This window comes from Notolabrus celidotus, chromosome 17 (assembly GCF_009762535.1).
Source record: "Notolabrus celidotus isolate fNotCel1 chromosome 17, fNotCel1.pri, whole genome shotgun sequence".
NCBI lineage: Eukaryota > Metazoa > Chordata > Actinopteri > Labriformes > Labridae > Notolabrus > Notolabrus celidotus.
This window is the reverse complement of record NC_048288.1, coordinates 31,279,112-31,302,112: the sequence shown is the minus strand read 5'-3', so window position 1 is coordinate 31,302,112 and position 23,001 is coordinate 31,279,112. Positions and strand designations below refer to the sequence as shown.

Genomic DNA, 23,001 nt, shown 5'->3' with positions numbered 1-23,001 from the left:
GTGTGTGTGTGGGGTGCTCCGTACGATACTGATCTGCTCCTGGGTCTTTCTGAGTCCTGCACTCCTCTGGCGTGTCGGACACGATGCGGAAACCCTCGACCTTTACTCTCCTCAAAGTCCTTCTTGTACTTGACCTGCAGAGCGATGAACAGGGGAACTTTCACTTTACTCTGGGTCTGTTTCTCAGGACACACAAGACCTCAACGTTCGGACTAATCCAGACTACGTAAAGAATTTCATGCACTTCAGGGCAGCTTTGGCGCACCCCTGTGGACAAGACGAATCTTTGCGGTCTTATAATGGCATGAGAGAGATCAGTTCAGTCCAGGTTGATACAGTCCGTCTAGGTTCAATCAGTCAGCTCCCCGGATTAGTCCGTCAGGTCCATGTTCAGTCAGTCCAGGATCAGGACAGTCAGTCCAGTATCAGTCAGTCAGTCCAGTATCAGACAGTCAGTCCAGGATCAGACAGTCAGTCCAGGATCAGACAGTCAGTCCAGTATCAGACAGTCAGTCCAGTATCAGACAGTCAGTCCAGTATTTGTCAGTCAGTCCAGGTTCAGTCAGTCAGTCCAGTATCAGACAGTCAGTCCAGTATCAGACAGTCAGTCCAGGATCAGACAGTCAGTCCAGGATCAGACAGTCAGTCCAGTGTCAGACAGTCAGTCCAGTATCAGACAGTCAGTCCAGGTTCAGTCAGTCAGTCCAGTATCAGACAGTCAGTCCAGGATCAGACAGAGAGTCCAGGATCAGACAGTCAGTCCAGGATCAGTCAGTCAGTCCAGTATAAGTCAGTCAGTCCAGGATCAGACAGTCAGTCCAGGATCAGACAGTCAGTCCAGGATCAGTCAGTCAGTCCAGTATTAGTCAGTCAGTCCAGTATCAGTCAGTCAGTCCAGGATCAGACAGTCAGTCCAGGATCAGACAGTCAGTCCAGGATCAGACAGTCAGTCCAGTATTTGTCAGTCAGTCCAGTATCAGACAGTCAGTCCAGTATCAGACAGTCAGTCCAGTATCAGTCAGTCAGTCCAGGATCAGACAGTCAGTCCAGGATCAGTCAACAGTTCGACACAAACCGTTGACTTTCTTCTCGAGCAGCGACTCTACATTAAAATGAAATGATCGCACGTCGCAGCGTCGCAGTCTCGCTGTCGGACAGAGAATACAGCGAGTAGCGACTCCCCTCAGACGATACGACGAGCATCAGGCGGTCTCTCTGGACTCGACCTTTAGTGAAACTCTTCGGCTCATTCAGGCAGAAAGTGGTCCTGCTGGTGTATCAGTCATCAGTATCAGCCCATTAACCCTCAGAGTTACATAAGGCTGTAAAGGAGTATGACTCAGACAGAAAGACAGTGTGTGTGTGTGTGTGTGTGTGTGTGTGTGTGTGTGTGTGTGTGTGTGTGTGTGTGTGTGTGTGTGTGAGCGCTCTGGTATCCTGCTCTCTGTGATTGTTCCCAAACACAGAGCGGATTAAAGCAGCATTCATCCATCGAGGGCTTCCTGCAGAGCTAATAAGACAAGCTGACGAGGTTCACCACAAAAACACACACACACACACACACACACACACACACACACACACACACACTCACACACACACACCTTCAGACGATGGAAATAACAAGAATTCAAAAGTGGAAACTGATGTTTGGTTCACGGTCGATGTGGGACACAGAAGAAGAAGAAGGAGGAGGTGTTTTCTAAGAAGTGAGAATTAAATGAGCGTGAAGAGAGACGACAGAGCTCACATGTTAGCAGACATGTTAATCAAGAGATCTGTGGAGACAGAGGGATGATGATGATGGAGGAGGACAGACCTGATGGAGTAGGGATCTGGTTTAATGGTGGATGGTAGTGAGGTAGAAATGTTCTAATATCAAGTAGAGCTGCACCAGATGATTTCCTCCAATTATCAGTAATATTCTTATTTTGGACATTTCTCCCATCAGGTTTCTATTCTAGTCAATGTGTTAACTTCCACTGGATCCGCTCCGGTGTGTTCCGGCTGCGTCTCTGATCCGGCAGGTCGGAGTCCTCCGGATCAGATACACAAGACTTCTATTTGTTCCCGGATGCCGGAGCACGACGCATCAATCTCAACAGAGCAGATGGAGCGGGACAGGAAGTCAGGTTTCACCAAAACAAAATGAAAACATCCGGTTAATTTTCAGAATAAAACACTCTGTGTTATCACCAGATCGTATTTCACTTAACTACAACAACAAACCAAAGTCATGATGAAGCGGAGCCAGGCCTGGAGTCAACAGGTCAGACCCCTATTTGAGGCCGTTTCAGGGCCGGTTCGGAGCCGGCGCTCAATTGAGAACCGTTTTTTCATGTTTCGACTGCGAGTGAACCGGCGCCCGGCCGGGAAAACTGGTTCCAGGGCGGCTCCAACTCTTTGCTGGTCTCGAACTTAGACTGTATATATAATGGACGGTCATATGGAGCCACGTATATGGTACGGTTTTGAAGCCAAAGTATCCCGATCCAGAACGCTGCCATCTTGTACATTTTCTGCCAGAGTCTGCACGGTAAGGAATTTGTCTGTTTCCACAGTAACAAGCTCCGCCCTACAGCGTACCGTCCCGAGGTCCTACGGAGTTTCCCTCTACAGCAGCTGTCAATCAAAGTAAACAGGAAGTAAAACCCCTGTTTTTTAACCTCTAATAACCAACGAAGAAGAAACTGTTCAGAAAAAGGAGGCCTTGAACACAAAACAGTCAAATAATAACTACATATCACCACAGCATGAGAAACATTCGTACCACGTGTATTTATCTTTTAAAGTGTGACTGCAGCCCCATTCAAATGAATGGAGGAGACAGAGTTTTTGAACTATACTGCAGCCAGCCACCAGGGGGAGCAGTTTTTGTGGTGGCCTCACTTTGAGCCGATGTCGTCCATCTTCTATACAGTCTATGGTCTTGAACCGCTTACATCAGGGGCGAGGGGCGGGGTTTGCCGTGATCAAAAACACAAACCAAACGTGTTTCCTCCATCGTCCTGCAGCGAACAAATCAAAGAGACTAATGGATTCCAAGACAAAGCAGTGGTCGGCCGAGGAGACAAGCTGCCTTGGTCCACCATCGTTGTTGTTGTGAGGGAAAGTTCACGCTAGAGCTGCTGGGAAAAGTGGTCACGTAAATCTGACGTCATGACGTGCCTCTTCCACGGGCTCGAGCGGGCGGGAAAACAAACGGGCACCATGTTGGTTCGTGAGTTCAACCAGCTCCGAAGCAGGGCGAGCACCAGCCCGGAAATACAACCCGGTTCACGTTGGTCGAAAAGAGGTATGAGAGGTTTTCAGAGGACCAGAAAGACAACATGGATGAGGAGAGGAGGAGGAGGAGGAGGATCCTGTCGCGGATCAGAGACATACCAGACACGGATCTGGTGGTAGTAGGATGTCAGTGTAACGGTTTAGTGCTCTCTGTCAACAGACCACATCAGTATTTGCTGACCTGAGAGTGAGGATTGTTAGCGGTGAAGAGGATGTGACAGAGGGAGGAGCAGACTCAGACGCCATGCAGGAAAAAGAGCAACTTCAGCAGCAAATGAACAAGATGCTGAGATCAGAAGGAAACGTCTTACGTCTCTGTTTCATGGCTTTGTTTTAGCAGTGCGGTGCGCTCGAATCACCGTCTCTCTCTGCCGATCGATCACTGCTGCTCTCACCCTTTTGCTTGCAGCTGCTTAAGGTTGAAAATGTGGTGAGGTCGGGTTTTAAGGATGCATGAAGGTTGCAAAGGAGGGATTTGATGTAGCAAGGATGCCACGGAAGGTAAGGGAAGGATGTGATGTAGGAAGGTTGTGATTTAGGGGAAATAGGGTGCTGAAGACAGGAAGTGAGGAGGAAAGAAGTTCTGTAGAAAGGACATGAAGCGGGTCGGATCTGAGGGACGAAGGATGCGAGGACGCAGGGCTCTGTTTCCTGACAGACAGCATACATTCATGTCAGCTCTTTGGCTGTGAGACGACACCAGCTGGTCACATGACAATGATGTCACATCCACTCCTCTGCACCTCCACACAAGTAGGTCAGGGCTGAACATGAGGAGGTTTTCCCACAGTGTGAACGTTCACTCACTCTGCACACTGTCACTGTCTGTTAGAATCAGTCTCCTCAGCAGCACCGGAGAGCTGCAGCGCTAATGTGAAGTGATTTCAACATCACCTCCGGGGACGACACACACACACACACACACACACAGACACACACACACGGATCAGAAAAGTTAAAAGAAGAAGAGAAGGAGGAAGAGGATGAGAGGATGATTCATATCAACCTCTCTCCTGGAAGTAATAATAAAGCTTTTTAAAAAGAGCTGCTGAGGAAGAGGTTCAACTTTAAGAGTTAACCAGAAGATCAGTAAATTCAGGAGGAGCATTTATGAGTTAGCATGACTCTGTAGTGGAAGTCACCGCATTATAAACAGACATGACTCTGTAGTGGAAGTCACTGCATTAAACACAGACATGACTCTGTAGTGGAAGTCACTGCATTAAGAAGAGACATGACTCTGTAGTGGAAGTCACTGCATTAAACACAGACATGACTCTGTAGTGGAAGTCACTGCATTAATAAGAGACATGACTCTGTAGTGGAAGTCACTGCATTAAAAACAGACATGACTCTGTAGTGGAAGTCACTGCATTAATAACAGACATGACTCTGTAGTGGAAGTCACTGCATTAATAACAGACATGACTCTGTAGTGGAAGTCACTGCATTAAACACAGACATGACTCTGTAGTGGAAGTCACTGCATTAATAACAGACATGACTCTGTAGTGGAAATCACTGCATTAAGAAGAGACATGACTTTGTAGTGGAAGTCACTGCATTAAACACAGACATGACTCTGTAGTGGAAGTCACTGCATTAATAAGAGACATGACTCTGTAGTGGAAGTCACCGCATTAATAAGAGACATGACTCTGTAGTGGAAGTCACTGCATTAAAAACAGACATGACTCTGTAGTGGAAGTCACCGCATTAAGAAGAGACATGACTCTGTAGTGGAAGTCACTGCATTAATAAGAGACATGACTCTGTAGTGGAAGTCACCGCATTAAGAAGAGACATGACTCTGTAGTGGAAGTCACTGCATTAAACACAGACATGACTCTGTAGTGGAAGTCACTGCATTAATAACAGACATGACTCTGTAGTGGAAGTCACTGCATTAAAAACAGACATGACTCTGTAGTGGAAGTCACTGCATTATAAACAGACATGACTCTGTAGTGGAAGTCACTGCATTAAGAAGAGACATGACTCTGTAGTGGAAGTCACTGCATTAAACACAGACATGACTCTGTAGTGGAAGTCACTGCATTAAGAAGAGACATGACTCTGTAGTGGAAGTCACTGCATTAATAACAGACATGACTCTGTAGTGGAAGTCACTGCATTAATAACAGACATGACTCTGTAGTGGAAGTCACTGCATTAATAACAGACATGACTCTGTAGTGGAAGTCACTGCATTATAAACAGACATGACTCTGTAGTGGAAGTCACTGCATTAAGAAGAGACATGACTCTGTAGTGGAAGTCACTGCATTAAAAACAGACATGACTCTGTAGTGGAAGTCACTGCATTAAACACAGACATGACTCTGTAGTGGAAGTCACTGCATTAAAAACAGACATGACTCTGTAGAGCTTGAACCTTGTTGCACATCAGAGGAGTGTGATGAGAAGACGAGGCGGAGAGAGATGAGGACAGAATAAATGAGAGTGTAAATCTCAGGTCTGCAAATGACAGAGTGGTAATAAACTGTTTTTTATGAGGGCAGAGTAACACACACACAAACAAACGCACACACACACACACACACACACATCCCAGGACAAACAGCACGTCCCCTTCTGCTGACTGCTGAGTGGACATCTGTCCTTTTGTACTGCGGTCTGCAGAGCTCACATACACACACACACACACACATATGGGGACATATGGCACAGAAGTGTAGCGTGTCCGTTCTCTCATACGTGTTTTTTTGCATACATGTGTGTGTGTCAGTAATTCAGCGCAGTGACTCATCTCGTCTTCAGGAAGCTGTCAGAGCAGCTTTCACTGACACACCTGAGGGTTTGTTTTCATCTCCATGTGGTGCCAGAGGGGCGGAGTTAGGAGCCTGAGATCTGCGGATGTCAGTTACACGAATACTATCGATTAAAGCGAGGTGATCTGAACGAGGAGAGGTGTGTTCATCAGTTTATCACCCAGAGATACCACTCAAGGTCAAAACAGGTCCTTAGTATTATCAGTTTCATTAGCAGATAGGAAAGTCTGTGTTCGTGTGTTAATGTCTGTGTGTGTGTTTGTGTGTGTGAGTGAGTGTTCACCTGGCTTTGTAGCTCGCTCTGCTGTCTCAGTCTCAGGTTCTCTGGTGTGTCAGCCACGATGGTGAACGATGTCTTGGGGTAATGTCTGAGAGGAGGAGGAGGAAGAGCAGAGTCACATGTTTTGATCACCACAGATTTCACAGAGCCTGATCCAATAGGAGCGCTCGATTCCAGTGTTCATTTGGGTGTCTATTTTAGATGTAGTCTTAGTCTTTAGATGAAAATGTCTGTTAGCTTTAGTCACATTTTAGTCTTTGATTTTTGCCGAAACATCATCACTCTTTAAATAATTCATGTAGTGGATCAGATATCAGTATCAGGGTTATACTAAGAGTTCAAATCGTCAACACTCCTTTAACACTTTGTGTAATATCTGAAGTTAAATAATTCATCCTGTCTCTGCTAAAAAGTCAAAAGAAAACATTCTCTCTGTGACCACTGTGACTGTATTTAGATTCTCTTGACTCACAGTAAAATGCCATGAAAGGACTGTATTGCACATTTACCACGGTCCCTGAATGCACCTGCAGTGACAGGCGCACTGGACAGACAGTCAATTCACGGCACTCTGAAATGCATCTGCATCTTTGATGACGAGGAGTTGATCCAAACTTACTAAATGTGTCTGATGTTTCACCAAACTGGATTAAATCAAGCTGTAGACGGTAACCACGGCAACAACGTCAAACATCAAATATTAAACAGACGTCCCCCGGTTGTGTCTTTGTCACTAACAAACACCGGGGGGTAAAAATCATCAATGAAGATGAGACAGATGCATGGAGGTGAGGAGAGCTGGTTCATAGAGCACACCTGCTGCAGGTAGAGACCAAGCTAACACTGAGCCCCTCAGATAAGAACTCAGCCTGTCACAGGAAGTCATCACGCCATCTTTAAAGACGCACAGCACAGGGGGAAACATGGAGTCTGAATGTCCGGGGGTCGGCCACTAATGTTTTCGGCTCGTCATCGTCTCGTCAACAAAATCAAAACATATGTTCGTCAGAGTTTTTATTTTCAGTGATGCACTTTAACTCGTCATAGTCTCCTTTTCGTCATGAAAAAATGAATTGTTGACGAACATTTATCGTCATAATTTCGTTGACGAAATGAACACTGGTCATTTCATCACTTTGAAGCATTTCTGCAGCATTTCATGAGTTTTGCACCTTTTGAGACGAACTGTATTCAAAGCTCACGCTCGAATGAAGAGGACCAAGTGCTCGAACAAAAGAACTACCAGGAGCTGAAGCACTAACTCACTGATCACAACATGTCTCTGACTCACAGGTGTTTGATTTCCTCTTGAAATGAGTCCGCAGTCTGAAACAATGAGACGTTAAAACTCAAAGAACCTCCCCGCTACACTTCTCCTTATCTCACACGACCTTTCAGCCTCCCGTTAATGACCTTCACTTTCTCTGCGTCTAAAAGCAGCTCCATTGAGTTTGACTCTTCTGTCGGCGTGGAGAACAATGGAGCGCTGCACAGATGTGAGAGCTGACAGAGAGAGGAGGGTGGGCGGGAGACATGGCTCCCACTCTCCACCTCCAGGAACTTTTTTTTTTTAAAGGTATTTTTACCGACAGCGGCGTTTAGAGCAGGAAGAGAAACCCTCAGTGTGGGTGTTGTGATATTTTGGACATGAATAAAACAGAAGTCATTAACCTTTGGAGCTTTTGTTCTGGAACTTTTCCAACAAGTCCTACAGAAACAGATATTTCTAAAAAGCTTGTTCCCACGGTAACACCTTCAACACATGGAGGATTCACTAAAGATGTACTGTGGTCGTTAACAGCAACAAGATCTTCACATCATTCGTCCCTCATTCACAGAGAAATCACCCACAAAGCTCTGCAGCTCTGAGCAGTGTGCTCTTGTTTTGCGTCTGACTGTGGAGATGAACCATCAGCGTCTCCACTCTCTGCTGCACAGATAGAAGTAGAGGCGTGACGGACAAATTCTGGTCTGCCTCTGATCCATCACAGCACCAGATCTGATCGGTTTCTATTGTACTCAATGTGTTAACTTCCACTGGATCCGCTCCGTTGCGGAGTAAGGGCAGCCACACTGAAGGCTCTGTCTCCAAAAGTCTGCAGCTTAGTCCGGGACGGGGATGAGACCCAGGTCTGAAGACTGTAGGTTCCAGGGGAGTGTGTTGGTGGAGGAGGTCAGCCAGGTATTGGGGGCTAGGGCATGCAGGGATTTGTGAGTGAGGAGGAGGAGCTTATAGGACATGCGGTTCTTAACAGGGAGCCAGTGGAGGCGCATGAGAGTGGGGGTGATGTGCGATGTGTGATGGGCTGAGTTCTGCACGTATTGGAGCCTGTCCAGGGCCTTGCTGGGTACCCCAAACAGGACTCCATTGCAGTAATCCAGCCGGGAGGTAATGAAAGCGTGGACGAGGGTCTGGGCAACTGAATCGGAGAGAGATGGACGCAGCTGGGAGATGTTCTTGAGGTGACAGAAGGCGGACTTTGTGACTGATATGATGATTGACCAGAAGGAGAGGGTGGAGTCAAGAATGACACCCAGGTTGTGGACTTCAAGAGATGGGGAGATGGAACAGCCATCCACATGGAGGAGGAGATCTCCAACCTTCCTGAGCAGTGGCTTGGTGTCCACAACCATGAGCTCTGTCTTTTCACTGTTGAGTTTGAGGAGTTTAGATTTCATCCAGGTTATACGGCGTGGAGGCAGTTGACCAGAGAGAGATGAATAAAAGCACTAAAAATGAGAAGTTAGATAATACAAATTCGAGAGTTCAAAATAAATAAAACATTGGAATATTAAAATAAATATAAAGAGACATTAAAAGCTTTGTGTTTCTTAAAGAGCGTGCATTTTGAGTTTGAGTCGTAGGCTGTTAAAAAAAAGAGGAGATCAAAAAGTGAGTCCAAGACATGTGGAGCTCCCCCTGCTGACTGGCTGCAGTAATAAAGCCCGCCTCCAGACGTGTTAGATTAAAATACAAGGTCACATAAATGTTTCTCAAACACAGTTTCGTCGTTACACTCAGCTCTTATCACGCTGATTCAGACGCAGTGTTCGTTTTTCTGACTAGTTTAGTTTGAATGAGTCATTTGATGCTTTAAAAAGGAGCGTAACGTCCTGATTGACAGCACTGTCGACGAATCAGGGGGAAGGGGAGGGACATCGATACAGAGGAGAGAAGCGGGCTGATACAGTAGGAGCGTGTGTGTGTGTGTGTGTGTGTGTGTGTGTGTGTGTGTGTGTGTGTGTGTGTGTCAGCAGCATATTCAGCAGCAGTTTGACCACTCCACCAAACTGTCCTTCACTCCTCTCCTCCTGCAACTTCACCTCTTTCTTCCTCCCACGCTCATTTTATCATCTATCCTCTCCCACACACACACACACACACACACACTCACACACCCACACACACCTAAAAGAGCTCAGATGTTCCTAAACCACCTCAGTGTATTGTAGTGTCTGTCTCTGCGTTATAATCCTGAGATCATCACATGTCGCAGACGTCTCCTGAGGTCTGAACACGTCTGTGTCTTTAACTGATAATTAGCGGGCGTCCATAAACAGTCATCATGATCTTAACTCGTCTTTGTGTCTCACAGTGTGATTGTCTCTTCAGTCTACGTTCATAATGAGTCAGGGTAACCACAGAGAGAAGGACAGGAGGTCCTTGAACCTTGAAAACAGTTTCAGATACTGAAATGATTCCCAGTACGTCTCTGACGACTACAGAGGTACAGAGAAGTTGGACGGCTTCACTCTCTGAGGCATTAAAAGAATCAACTCCCTTACATTCAGAAGAACGGCATGAAAGAAATGTAGTCTTTGAGGCCTAAGTGGTGTCCATAGACTGTATAAAATATGGACGTAGTATCCGTGACGTCACCCATCTGTTCCTGAGAGCTGCTTGGAAGCCAATCGACGGCGGCAGCCATATTGGAAATGTGGAACTCAACCAGGCAGAGTGTGACGTAGTTTGAGCCTCTTAGCCAATAGCTATGTGTTCCCGACCGGGAGTCACGTCAGTCATGTCCTTATTTGGGCAAAAACTCGTAATCTTAATATCTTCTGAACCGTCACGTTAGAAATAAATTCACCCCCGTACAGTGTGTGCCGATAGTGAGATTAGCTTCGTAGAGCCAAGCTGTTTTTTGAACCAGGCTGTAAACATGTTTATTAATGCTGCAAAGATCCTCTTTTTCCCATTCATGTCTATGTGGTTTCCTGTGTTTCTGCAGCCAGCCTCAAGCAGACTCTCGATTAACTGCAGTTTATAACACTTCCACATGGGCTTCATAGTTTGAGACCGGAGGTTGCCGCTTGGTACCAACCCTAGCTTTAAAATCTTCTGAACCATTGCGTTATGAAAAACTTCACCTCCGTTCTTTGTGTGCCGTAGACGTACGTAGACCCAAGCCGTTTTTTGAACCAGGCTGTAAACATGTTTATTTCTGCTGTAAAGATTGTCTTCTTTGAATGGGTGTCTATGTGGTTTCCTGTGTTTCTGCAGCCAGCCTCTAGTGGACGCTTGAGGAACTGCAGTTTATAACACTTCCGCATGGGCTTCATATTTTGAGACCGGAGGGTGCTGCTTGGTTCGGACACAGCCTACTACATCATCATACTGACAAAAACCCAGCATCAGTCACCTGTGCTCGTTTACATCCTGGTAGTAGAGCGTCATAGTGTTATTGCAGTAGACATTCACAGAGGAGGATGGCCGCTCGTTTCTCACTGCTTTCAGTCAGCATCATAAAACAGCGCCCTCTACCTGCCCTGTGCTGCAACGGGAACACTAAGGTAACTGAGTCAACGGGTTAAAGAACAAATAAAACAGTAGAAGAAGAAGAAGAAAGCACAGTTCCTCCTTCTCTGTGTTTTTATATAAAGATCTCACTCTTACTGTCTGTCTTTGACACACAGAGACTTCCTGTCGAGGTTTAGTTTGCTTTACAGAGACCTCGACAGAAAAACACAGCTAGAGGCACTTTCAGTGTGTGTGTGTGTGTGTGTGTGTGTGTGTGTGTGTGTGTGTGTGTGTGTGAAAACTCTGGCATTTCTTTCAACCAACAGTCTCTTTGTTTCACTCCTGTTACTCATAGTTTAAGTTCTACGCAAGCACTCACACACTAACACTCACACACACCCACGCACACACGCACTAATTTCGCCCTTAAGTTTCACTTCACCTGTTACCGTCTCTACTAGCAACCATGGATGCTTTGTTCGTTCGGTGCAACCCAATCCTCTGAGACAAAGAGCTGCACTGTGGGATATTTCACACACACACACACACACACACACACACACACACACACACACACACACACAGCCAGCCAAGGTAACTGCGTGCTGGCTGGACAAGCAGCTCGGGACAAAAACAGTGTTTGTGTGGAGTCTTTAACAGCCCGCTGACGTCCAGACGACTGCAGCAGACAAACAGGCTGCTCCGCTCGCTTCTAAACACACTCTGGGGTTTTAATCAGGCGCAGACAAAATAAAACACTGAAATCAAAAAGGTGTAAGTTTCTTCTTCTTCTGCTGCATAAAACTGTAGCCCTCCCTTCTGCAACCCCAGAAAAATAAGTATCTGAAAACAGGTCAGAAGTAATCTGAACAGGGTCGTCTCTGATCTGGGGAGCTGCAGTAATTCCAGGGGTGGCATGGGCCCCCTAGAAATCTGATTGGTCACAACATTCTGAACTGCCTCATCGGAGGCGGGGCTTAAAGTAAAATCAACTAGCTGTGTTGTAACCACAGACTTTATAAAACATGGACGTAGTCTCAGTGATGTCACCCACTGGTTTCTGAAGCAGGTTTTTGAAGCTGTATCAGAAACTCACATGGTGCAAAGAGTTTATATAATTAAGCAAAACTCATAATCTAAATATTTTCACAACTTAAGACTGATTCAATAAAATCAACCTGTGCAGTGTGTGAACAGAGAATAAGCTGTTCAGACCTAAACTGTTTTTTGAACCAGACTGTAAACGTGTTTATCTCTGCGGTAAAGATCTGCTTCTTTGAATGGGTGTGTATGTGGCTTCAGGGACTCTTGGGGCCAGCCTCTAGTGGACACTTGAGGTACTGCAGTTTTTAGCACTTCTGCTTTAGCCTCATTTCTCAACACTGGAGGTTGCTGCTTGGATACAACAAGCTGCTGACAGTTATTTCTCTTTTATTTTATGTAGCACATCTTATTTTAGTACTTAATATTGGCCTGGCTGTTTCAGATTTTGAAGCAACATTAACAGATAACCAAGTAACAATGTAACTGCAGCTTGGGAATCCCAAGTAAGGTACCTTGCATTTAATCAGTTGATTGTACGATACGAAACGAAACGCTATAGGGACGTCAACAATTAATTGATTATAGATGAATTGATCGTTAAGAAATTACTCGAAACACGCATTTTTGTTTTAAATTTTCCGTCACGTGGAAAACAAACATCATGTGGTCTCATATTACACTCAGCTATCAGGGAGGTGTTTAAGTTTAAAGCATGTTTGGATGTGAATCCGCTGAATCAGCGGAGACGCTCAGCTGGCGGCTGTGCGTCAGGTCTCCACGAGCAACTGCTGCCAACAACGGCATGGACAAGAACTTTGAGAACTTTAAACAGAACATTTCCACCTTTAGATACAAAGCCAACAGACAGGTGGGAATTGCTAGTACGCTATGTTTGCAGACCAGCAACATCAGAGCCGTCTGGGCTTTTCTGCAGCTGGACTGATTCTGACCCGGTTGCGCTCCAAATCCTGACCGAATACACAATAAGAACGAGTAGACAGAAAACTGGACACTGTGAGTCTGAAGTACTTTTCTGTTAGTATCATGAGCCTTCACTTTATACCACTATGTCCGCGGAGAATATTTTTTTGAGCCTGATCGTTGATATTCAGTGTTAAACATGTACCCGTATTCAATACCATCAGTTATATGCATTTTGTTTCTGTAGAAATATAATTGAGGGGAAAAAACTTATTTGGCCTTGTTGTTGACATAATGTTGACGTATCGTAAAATAAACAGGTTAAATGCAAGGTAGTGCCGGAGCTTATCAGCTTCAGCAGACATCCACAGGTGTGCGTTCCCCGGAAGTTTAGCTCAACCATTGTTTTAAAAGTTAGGAGCTGCTGCTTGCTTCAGGGACTGCTGATGTCATTCTACACCATCTCAGTTTGGGATTGTTGCAAAACCTTCACACACAACATCACCTGCTGTGATAAAAGAATAACCAGTGTGAGATTACAAAGTGTGAGTTGTGTTGTTTTGGCGTCTTTATAAAAACGAGCTGCTGATGAATAATGTCCAAAGATCAGACACGAATACAAAGAGAGAGAAACAGTAGGAGGCGGGGCGGGACACACCCCGGCTCACCAAGAGGAGGAGGAGATGAGAGGCGGCAACAAACAAAACACACATTCCTGTAAAGATCAGCGTAAAGACACTACAGTGAAACACACATCCTTTAAACGCAGCTCAAAGACGGTCAAGTGTTTCCTCGATGAGCCGATTCAAAGACTGAGATCCTGACGGGGAGGAACTTTTTAATCAACTCTTTGAATCAATTTGAACTAAATGAGAACGAGCAGCCGTTAAGGAGCTGAGAGGAGACGGAAACTCTGATCAGGTTTATGTTACAGCAGTTTCACTTAATGTCTCTCACACCAACAAACACACACACACACACAAACACAAACACAGAGTTCAGCAAAAAACACACACTGCCTGACGAACTCCAAGGTGTTTCATACCTTCGTCATTCATGCCATAGGCTAAATATAACGTCTGCCAAAATACACAAGAACAAACCAACACACACACACACTCACACACACACACACACACACACACACACACACACACACACACACACACACACACACAAACACAGTGTCCTTTAAACTGTTTCCAATAATACCCTCAGACACATCCTGCCTTTCTCTTACTGCATTTAAGACACCAGATTCACAATACAACAGTGTGTTTGTGTGTTCATGTGTGTGTGTGTGTGTGTGCTGCAGTGCAGTGGGTGTGTGGTGGATACAGATTTAGATTCACTATTGTCTATAATGTTGCTGTGGCATTTGCCAAACAGCGGCAGTCTCCTGGCTCCTGCAGCGGTGACGCACAGAGTCAGTTTGTGTGAGATCCAGAAAAAGACGACTTTGTGTCCTCACGTTGAGACCCAAACTTTGTGTTTCTGTTCACTCAACGTCACTCTCACGTTTCACGGTCCGTTGTTTCTTCACTGCTGGTCACTGATTGCAGACTAGAATCCAGACCCCCTGAGATCCAGATTCAACATGTCTCTGAATCAGAATCTGTAATTACAGGTTAGTTGTAGCTGAAAGTAAAAAGCTTTGTCAGGTCTGTCCTCAAGAGGAGAAGAAAACTACGTCTACAATGTTTGTTTGTTGAATGGAGGTCTATGAAAGAGGATTAGAGACACTGATGTTTCTTTAGCTCTGACCTTCTTCACGGAATGTTCCATTTGTTCTCAGAATTATGACATCATCAAAGACAGAATTATGACATCATCAAAGACAGAATTATGACATCATCAAAGACAGAATTCTGACATCATCAAAGGCAGAATTCTGACATCATCAAAGACAGAACTCTAGAATTCTGTCTTTGATGATGTCAGAGTTCTAGAACACCTGCTGTTGCTCTCCATACAGACTGTTCTTCCTGCTGACACCTGATTGGTGGATACTACTCAGACTACAGACAGAGACCAGAACCCTTCTCAGACTAAAACCCAGACCCTGAGATCCAGATTCAACATGTCTCTGAATCAGAATCTGTAATTACAGGTTAGTTGTAGCTGAAAGTAAAAAGCTTTGTCAGGTCTGTCCTCAAGAGGAGAAGAAAACTACGTCTACAATGTTTGTTTGTTGAATGGAGGTGGGATCCATCCTTTCTGATGCTGCGTTCAGGGAAGTCAGGAAATCTAAGTGCTGATTGTCTTTAGTGACACAGCATCAAGCAGGTTTGTGTCTCAGTTTAAATGTTTGATGTAGAACAGATTGTTAGCTGCTCTTCATGCAGAGATCTGTTTATAGAGAGAAAGAAATCCAACCAATGATGGGAGCCTACTCTAGATTGTGTTCCTCCTGCTTTTGCTCTCCATACAGACCTGCAGACACCTGATTCAAATGTCTTCTGTTCTAGATATTTGATACCTTATGATTATTCTTGCAGCGTGGTGCGGCAGGCATTATAAAACTGTAGGAGCCTCCTAACTTACACTACAAATGTCTGCTGCCTTCATGTACGACTCAGACACAGCATTCATGATTCCTCCTCATCCTCCGATGGAAACAGCCTCTAATGCCAGGTGGAGCAGGAGGCACGGCTGTGATCGAGGCTGCATGATGGAGGCCGAGCCAGTTACACCACAGCTCCCAGTCCTCCTCCTGTCAACAACACCAGCGGCACACTGAGAGGAGGATGGAGCTGCATGCTCAGATACAGGGTGGAGATGACATGCAGCAACATGGATGCTCTTTTGATGAATCACTGTGAGTAAGACGGAGGAAGAGGAGGAAGAGAAGCAGGGATGACAGCTGAATGTGTGTGTATGTGTGCTTTTCTGTGTGTGTGTGTGTGTGTGTGTGTGTGTGTGTGTGTGTGTGTGTGTGTTTGCTGGTCAGTCTGGCCTCTCTCCATGTTCCTGCGTAGGTGTTGATGAATATCTCAGTGTGAGCTCAGGACAGACTTGGCTCCTGTAAACCTCACTGACGCTTCAGCAGACAAACATTAAACAAAAGCCTGAATCCACTGAGCACAGTTTTATCGCTGCAACAAAGAGAACCATTTCTGAAGGTTCTCAGTTTTCATGCAGGGAAATATTACACATCATCCTCTGTACATGCACACACGTTTCTTTGTGTTGCTGCATGAGAGAAAGATTCTGCAAAGACATCATCTCTTTAAATCTCCTTTATCTTTGTAGATAAACTCTGAGAGGCTGCAGAGAAGATGTTTAATACAAAAATGTAAAAAGTTATTTTTTCTATTTCCCAAACACAAACCATGTGAGACCGCACTGTGCAGTGACTCCTGTGCTCTTAAATCTACCACAAGCACCCAGATTTCATCGTATCCCTACGATCAGGTTCTGTGAATAATGCAGAGTCTGTAGCAGAGGGGAGAGACTCTTAGTGTCTGGTGTGTTCTGGTTTCCATTTCCAGAAAGAAATATCATCCATGAGTGTTTCTGCAGACTTGGCAGAAGCCACCGGATCCGTCACAGCACCAGATCTGGTTTCTATTCCAGTCAATGTGTTAACTTCCACTGGATCCACGCCATTGTGTTCCGGCTGCGTCTCTGATCCGGCAGGTCGGAGTCCTCCGGATCAGATAGACAAGACTTCTATTGTTCCCGGATGCTGGAGCACGACGCATCAATCTCAACAGAGCAGATGGAGCGGGACAGGAAGTCAGGTTTCACCAAAACAAAATGAAAACATCCGGTTAATTTTCAGAATAAAACACTCTGTGTTATCACCAGATCGTATTTCACTTAACTACAACAACAAACCAAAGTCATGATGAGCGGAGCCAGGCCTGGAGTCAACAGGTCAGAGGTTTTCAGAGGACCAGAAAGACAACATGGATGAGGAGAGGAGGAGGAGGAGAATCCTTGATTCAGGGATTACTGTTGGGGAAACCTCGGTCACATGACTCCAGCTGTCCGGCGGTCCTGCAGCCGGTCTGCCTTCTATTTAAACTTCTTCGCCCCTGCTTCTCCTTTTATGCTGAGTCTTTGCTGCTGCTCTCCCTGCCTTGGCTGTTATGTATGCCCATGAAAAAGAGGGTAGGTGTGCTCTCCCTGCCTCAGGCTTTGCTCAGGCCATGTATGCAGAGGAAGGGCAGGGAGCTCCAAGAACAGAGCCACACTGCAACTTATTGCATGCTAATTAAAAACAAGTAAATAACTCAAGTCTAAATCTAACAATTCAAATCTTGGCAAGTGACTTATTAATTAATTATTTTAAGTGTGCACATCACTCCCTTAATACATATCGGTAAATACTGCTGTAATACTGTGTGCATGTAGTTTGAGGATGTATATTTATATCTGATTTAGAAGAAACAGAGCCTGAAAACTGTAACCCACCCTTAAAAACAACAACTTCTCTTTCTTTCTTTCTTTCTTTTATCAATGGAGCTGTTTTCTGATAGATTCTCCAATAAAATGCATTTCCTTAAATCAAGTAAAGTGTTTGTCTTAAATCAAGATTATCCGTCTTCTACAAATACGATCAGCTTGAAAAATGTCTGAAATGTTAAATAAATCTTCTTTCTTCTAAATTAAAACTCAAAACAAGATCATTTCAAGATCGTTTGACTGAACAAGATATTTAAGATGTCTTAAAAGAAGTCCCTCTAACTTGTTCAAATGTTACTTGTTCAGTAAATTTATCTTAAATCAAGTGGGAGAAGACATTTAGACTAAAAATGAGACAATTTCACTTGGTACGATTTTGAGTTTTTGCAGTGTGTTTTCAGGGTCCTCTGAGGTCTAGTTCACGGCTTTAACTCCCCTCACAGTTCCCCAGAGTCGCCGTCTCTGACTGGAGTCCCAAACTCTTCAGCGTGAAGACCGTGAGCTGATGTTCACACACAAGAAGCTGCAGATCACTTCGAGTTCAACACTTTTAAAAATCAGCCAGCTCTGCAGTCACTTGTGTTTTCTCTAATCAACACACACACTGATCTCTGCAGGCCTCCACACCGGGAGTGTGTGTCCTACTTTGACTTCAGACACACTGCTGCATCTACACACCCTCAGGCTCAGACTAATCCGCGTATATGTGGCTCTCAGAGGAGGGGAGGGGGGCGGGTATCTGCTGGTCTGCCACATCACTACATCACCTCCATTGATCATCATCATCATCATCTCAGAGTCCTGACTGCAGGAGGGATTCTTACCCCGCGTGTGAGTCTGGTCTGCTGTTAAAGCGTCCCTAGAGAGTCGCCTGAAGTCCTGAGCAGACTCATGTTTAATTACTTGACCTTCATCCCCAACATTTCACGCCCCTCACCTCCTCTCGTGCCTTTCTGTTGGAGGCAGCGGATGATAAAAGGCCGTGACAAATGAGGGGAGTTAATTCAGGCTCCGCTTTTTAAGTAAGAGATATTATCACCCACGAGATTTAATAGCCGGCTGCCGGGCTGATCCACGGCCCAGATTAGAAGCCGAGCCGTGTCTCGCAGAGGACACGGAGGGAGAGAGAGAGATGCTGAAGAAAGAGAGGAATGATGGAGGACGAATCCGAAACAAAGAAGGAGGAAATCTGGAGGAAGCTAATTACAGAATATTTCAGATCTCCTGCAGAAAGAGAGATTTGTTAACAGATGTGTAATCGTGTGCCAGGTTCCTCTTCCACGCTCAGATTCTGCCTCCTCGCTGAGACAGATTTTCTTCTGTTACATAATTACCCCAAATAAAGCGTCGAATCAGCCGGGACCGCTCCGTGTTTCAGAGCACAAAGCAGCACCTCATCGTCTCTTACGCAGGAATCAGGCTGGTCCTGTTAATCCATCACACCTCTCCCTGTCCTCCATCATCCCTCTGTTTCATAAAGAAGCAGGACTTCTGTATTTCTGATAAAGCATGAAACAAGAAGTCACACCTGTGTTTCTGTCAGGGGACGATCGAGGGGGACAAAGTCATCCCGGTATACGCTCTGAGGGAACCTCAGTGTGTTTGGGAGAGAGAGCGGTGAGATGCTGAATCCTTCAACCACTACAGTCTCTGAGCCGAGGCCACATTGCCTCCTCGTGTACATCACATGTTTTTCATGCTGTGAGCGGACTAATCATTGAGGTCCTGCTCAAGCCCTCAATAACCTCGCACCCTCATACCAGACCTCCTAAAAACTCCACCCCCCATCCCACCGCCTCAGATCATCAGATCTGCACACCACTTTGGGGGATGGAGCCTTCGCCATCTTTGTCCCGACTCTGACTCTCCTCTCTCATTTAAAGATCAACTCAAAACCACCTCTTCAAAAACGCCTACATCACGTGACCTCGACTCCCGCTCCACCTCTGTCTTCTTTATTTCTTTTATTTCTATTTTTCACATTTCATTTAAAGAGACTTTGAGTACTCAGAAAAGCTGCTTTATGAGTCCTATCAAGACGAGTTCAAGGAAGGAGAGGAGACGAGAATTTAAGGAAGGAGAGGACAGGAGAGGAGACAATAAGAGACGACTGGAGAGGAGAGGTAAAGGTAGGAGAGGAGACGAGAGTTTGAGGAAGGAGAGAACAAGGTAGGATAGGAGACAATGGGAGAGGAGAGGAGAGGAGAGGAGAGGAGAGGAGATGAGAGGAATGGAGAGGTAAAGTCGGAAAGGAGACAAGAATAGAGGAAAGGAAACAAGAGGAGAGGAGAGGAAAGAAGGAGAGGACTGGAGAGGAGAGGTAAAGAAAGGAGAGGGGACAGGAGTAGAGGAAAGTAAACAAAAGGAGAGGAGAAGAGACGAGACGACTGTTGGAGAGGAGAGGAGACAAGAGTAGAGGGAAGGAAAGGAAACAACAGGAGAGGAGAGGAAACAAGCAGGGGACTGGAGAGGAGAGGTAAAGGAAGGAGAGTTAAAGAAAGGAGAGGACATGAGACAAGAGGAGACAATAAGGGAGAAGAGGATAGGAGAGGAGAGGAAACAAGAGGAGAGGAGAGGAGACAAGAGGAGAGGAAAGTAGAGGAGAGAATAGGAGACAAGACGAGAGGAGACAAGAGAGAGTAGAGGAGAGGTGAGGAGGGAAGAGTTAAAGGAAGGAGAGGAGACGAGATAAGTGGAGAGGAGAGGTAAAGGAAGGAGAGGAGAGGAGAGGAGAGGAGAGGAGAGGAGAGGAGAGGAGAGGAGAGGAGAGGAGAGGAGAGGAGAGGAGAGGAAAGGAGACAAGAGGAAAGGAAAGGAAACAACAGGAGGGGAGAGGAAACAAGCAGAGAACTGGAGAGGAGAGGTAAAGGAAGGAGAGTTAAAGAAAGGAGAGGAGATGAGACCAGAGGAGAGGAAAGTAGAGTAGAGAATAAAACACAAGAAGAGAGGAGGGGAGTAAGAGGATAGGATTAAGAGGAGAGGAAACAAGATGAGAGGAAACAAGAGAAGAGGACACAAGAGAAGAGGAGAGGAGTTGAGACTAGAGTGAAAGGAAGGAGGGAAGAGGAGAGGAGACGAGAGGAGATAATAGAAGAGGTGAGGAGAGGAGACAAGAGTAGAGGAAAGAAAACAAGGAGAGGAGATATAAAGTAGGAAGAGAGGAGTAAAAGAAGGACAGAAAAGGGATGGAAGGAGATCAAAGAGAAAGGATAATTAAGGAGAGGAGAGGTTAGGACAAAGTAAAAGAGGAGAGGAAGCAGAGAAAAAGAAAGGATCAGACTGAAGTGAAGACAACACGAACAGACGAGTGGAGAGAAAACAGAGAGCTGTGTCATGGCAGCTCTTCTAACACCACGACTCTGTCTCCCCTGATCTCCTCTCCGTCTTTCTCTTCACTCAGTCATGCGTGACGCTCTCACTCTGCCTTCAATGGAGACATTTCTCATCCTCTCTTCCTCTCTGTCTCTCTCTCTTTTCTCCCACAGTGACGGCTGAGCCTCTCCCCCTCCCTCTCCACCTCTCCACCTCTCCGATCCCTCACTTTTCTGTTTATTTACCGTTTTAAAAACTGTGTTTAACGGGCTCTTTGTGTGCCGTCGTCCTCACGCTCCTCGCTCCTCGCTCCCCGCTCCTGTCCCCCCTCCTCGTCCTCGTTCAGCAGATCCTCAGCTCAGAGCAGGAAAGATTAGAAGGAGTGTTACATAAGTTTCCCTTCACATCTCTCAGCAGCTCTCTCTCCATCTTTGTGTCCTGCAGTTGGATTTATTCTCAGTCTCCTCTCTCCTTTTTTCTCACACATGGAGACACTCGTTCTGTTTGTCTTACAGCGGGTAGAGCTGAAGTTTAACAACAGAGACAACAACACAGACAGAAGTGAACTAATGATGAAATCCTTAAATTCAGGGCAGAGCTTCTGGATCTCCTTTGTCGTATTGGCATCGTTGGCGTTGTCTGGATGGCAGCATGTTGCTCCTAAACCTGTATATATTGTTCAGCATTAATGGAGCCATGGACTCTGATGATCCCCATACCATCAGGGACGCTGGCTTTGAACTGTGAGCTGATAACAAGCCGGGTGGTCCCTCTCCCCTTTAGAGCGGAGGACACAGGGTCCATGATCTCCAAAAAGAATGTCAGATTTTGATTCATCAGATCACAGGACAGTTTTTCACTTCCCCTCAGTCCATCTTAAACGGGCTCAGGTCCAGAGAAGTCTCCGGGTTTCTGGATCAGGTTTATATATGGTTTCCTCTTTGCATGGTTCAGTCTGAAACGCACCACAAACCGAGTAGAGTCGAGTCAAGTCGAGTAGAGTAGGGCTGAGACGGGCCGGTGGAAAAAGGGCCATTAGTGGGGCGCTTACGGCCAAATTCCACAAGATCCGTCTCTGATCCATCACAGCACCGGATTCATCAGGTTTCTATTCTAGTCAATGTGTTAACTTCCTCTGGATCCGCTCCGTTGTGTTCCGGCTGCGTCTCTGATCCGGCAGGTCGGAGTCCTCCGGATCAGATACACAAGACTTCTATTTGTGCCGGATGCCGGAGCACGACGCATCAATCTCAACAGAGCAGATGGAGCGGGACAGGAAGTCAGGTTTCACCAAAACAAAATGAAAACATCCGGTTAATTTTCAGAATAAAACACTCTGTGTTATCACCAGATCGTATTTCACTTAACTACAACAACAAACCAAAGTCATGATGAGCGGAGCCAGACCTGGAGTCAACAGGTCAGAGGTTTTCAGAGGACCAGAAAGACAACCTGGATGAGGAGAGGAGGAGGAGGAGAATCCTGGATTCAGTGATTACTGAAGGGGAAACCTCGGTCACATGACTCCAGCTGTCCGGAGGTCCTGCTCCTCTACAGACGGTAGAGGATCGGAGACGGACCGGACACGGATCTGGTGGACGGCCTGTGTCAGGCTCATGATGTTTCTCCTGAGGCTGCTGGAGAGCTGAAGCCCAGGTAGCTAGGTGAGGCCTCAGATTTGATTCTTTACCAAATTTCACAGAGACTTCTCTGGTGCAGGTTTTGTACATTGTGTGATCTGAATTTTCAGGCTCTTCCTTTGCTTTCAGCTGAAACCTGAAATGTAGCCAATCAGGGGATGGAACATTTGTTTTTATCTGCCCTCTGCATCAAACTATAACTTATCATGTGGTCAGCTCTGGTAAGAAGGATCTTGTCCTGATTGACTTCAAGACAACGGACATCTTTTTGCACGTCAAACAAACCCAGAGAGAGTCTGAGCCCCTTTAAGATCCACAAAGCACCACTATACCAGCTCTGAAGCTTGGTGAAGCTGAGAGAGTCGAGCAGTGAAGCTCTTTCAGCACTAAAAGGAGTTTTCCTCTCTTCCTGATGGCTCCATTTCTTCCTGAAGAGAATCCACTCATCTGCTTCTTCCACCTGCTGCCTCTGAACCGAGACACCTTTGAATGTAAATGATATCATATCCTACAGCTGCTGCTCGATCTGTTCCCCCCCTCCTGAAGCTGTGAAAGCTGAAGTGAAATATTCCTCTC

General features: G+C 45.8%; 1 protein-coding gene across 1 annotated transcript in view; it reads right to left on the bottom strand.

Annotated features, from left to right (window-relative positions):
* Positions 1 to 23,001, bottom strand: part of LOC117829355 (LIM zinc-binding domain-containing Nebulette-like) — a 38,419-nt gene that overhangs the window by 1,951 nt on the left and 13,467 nt on the right. Inside the window, 3 exon segments of the mRNA XM_034706988.1 lie at positions 25 to 94; positions 96 to 134; positions 6,361 to 6,445. Of these exon segments, the coding sequence (XP_034562879.1) occupies positions 25 to 94; positions 96 to 134; positions 6,361 to 6,445 (194 nt within the window).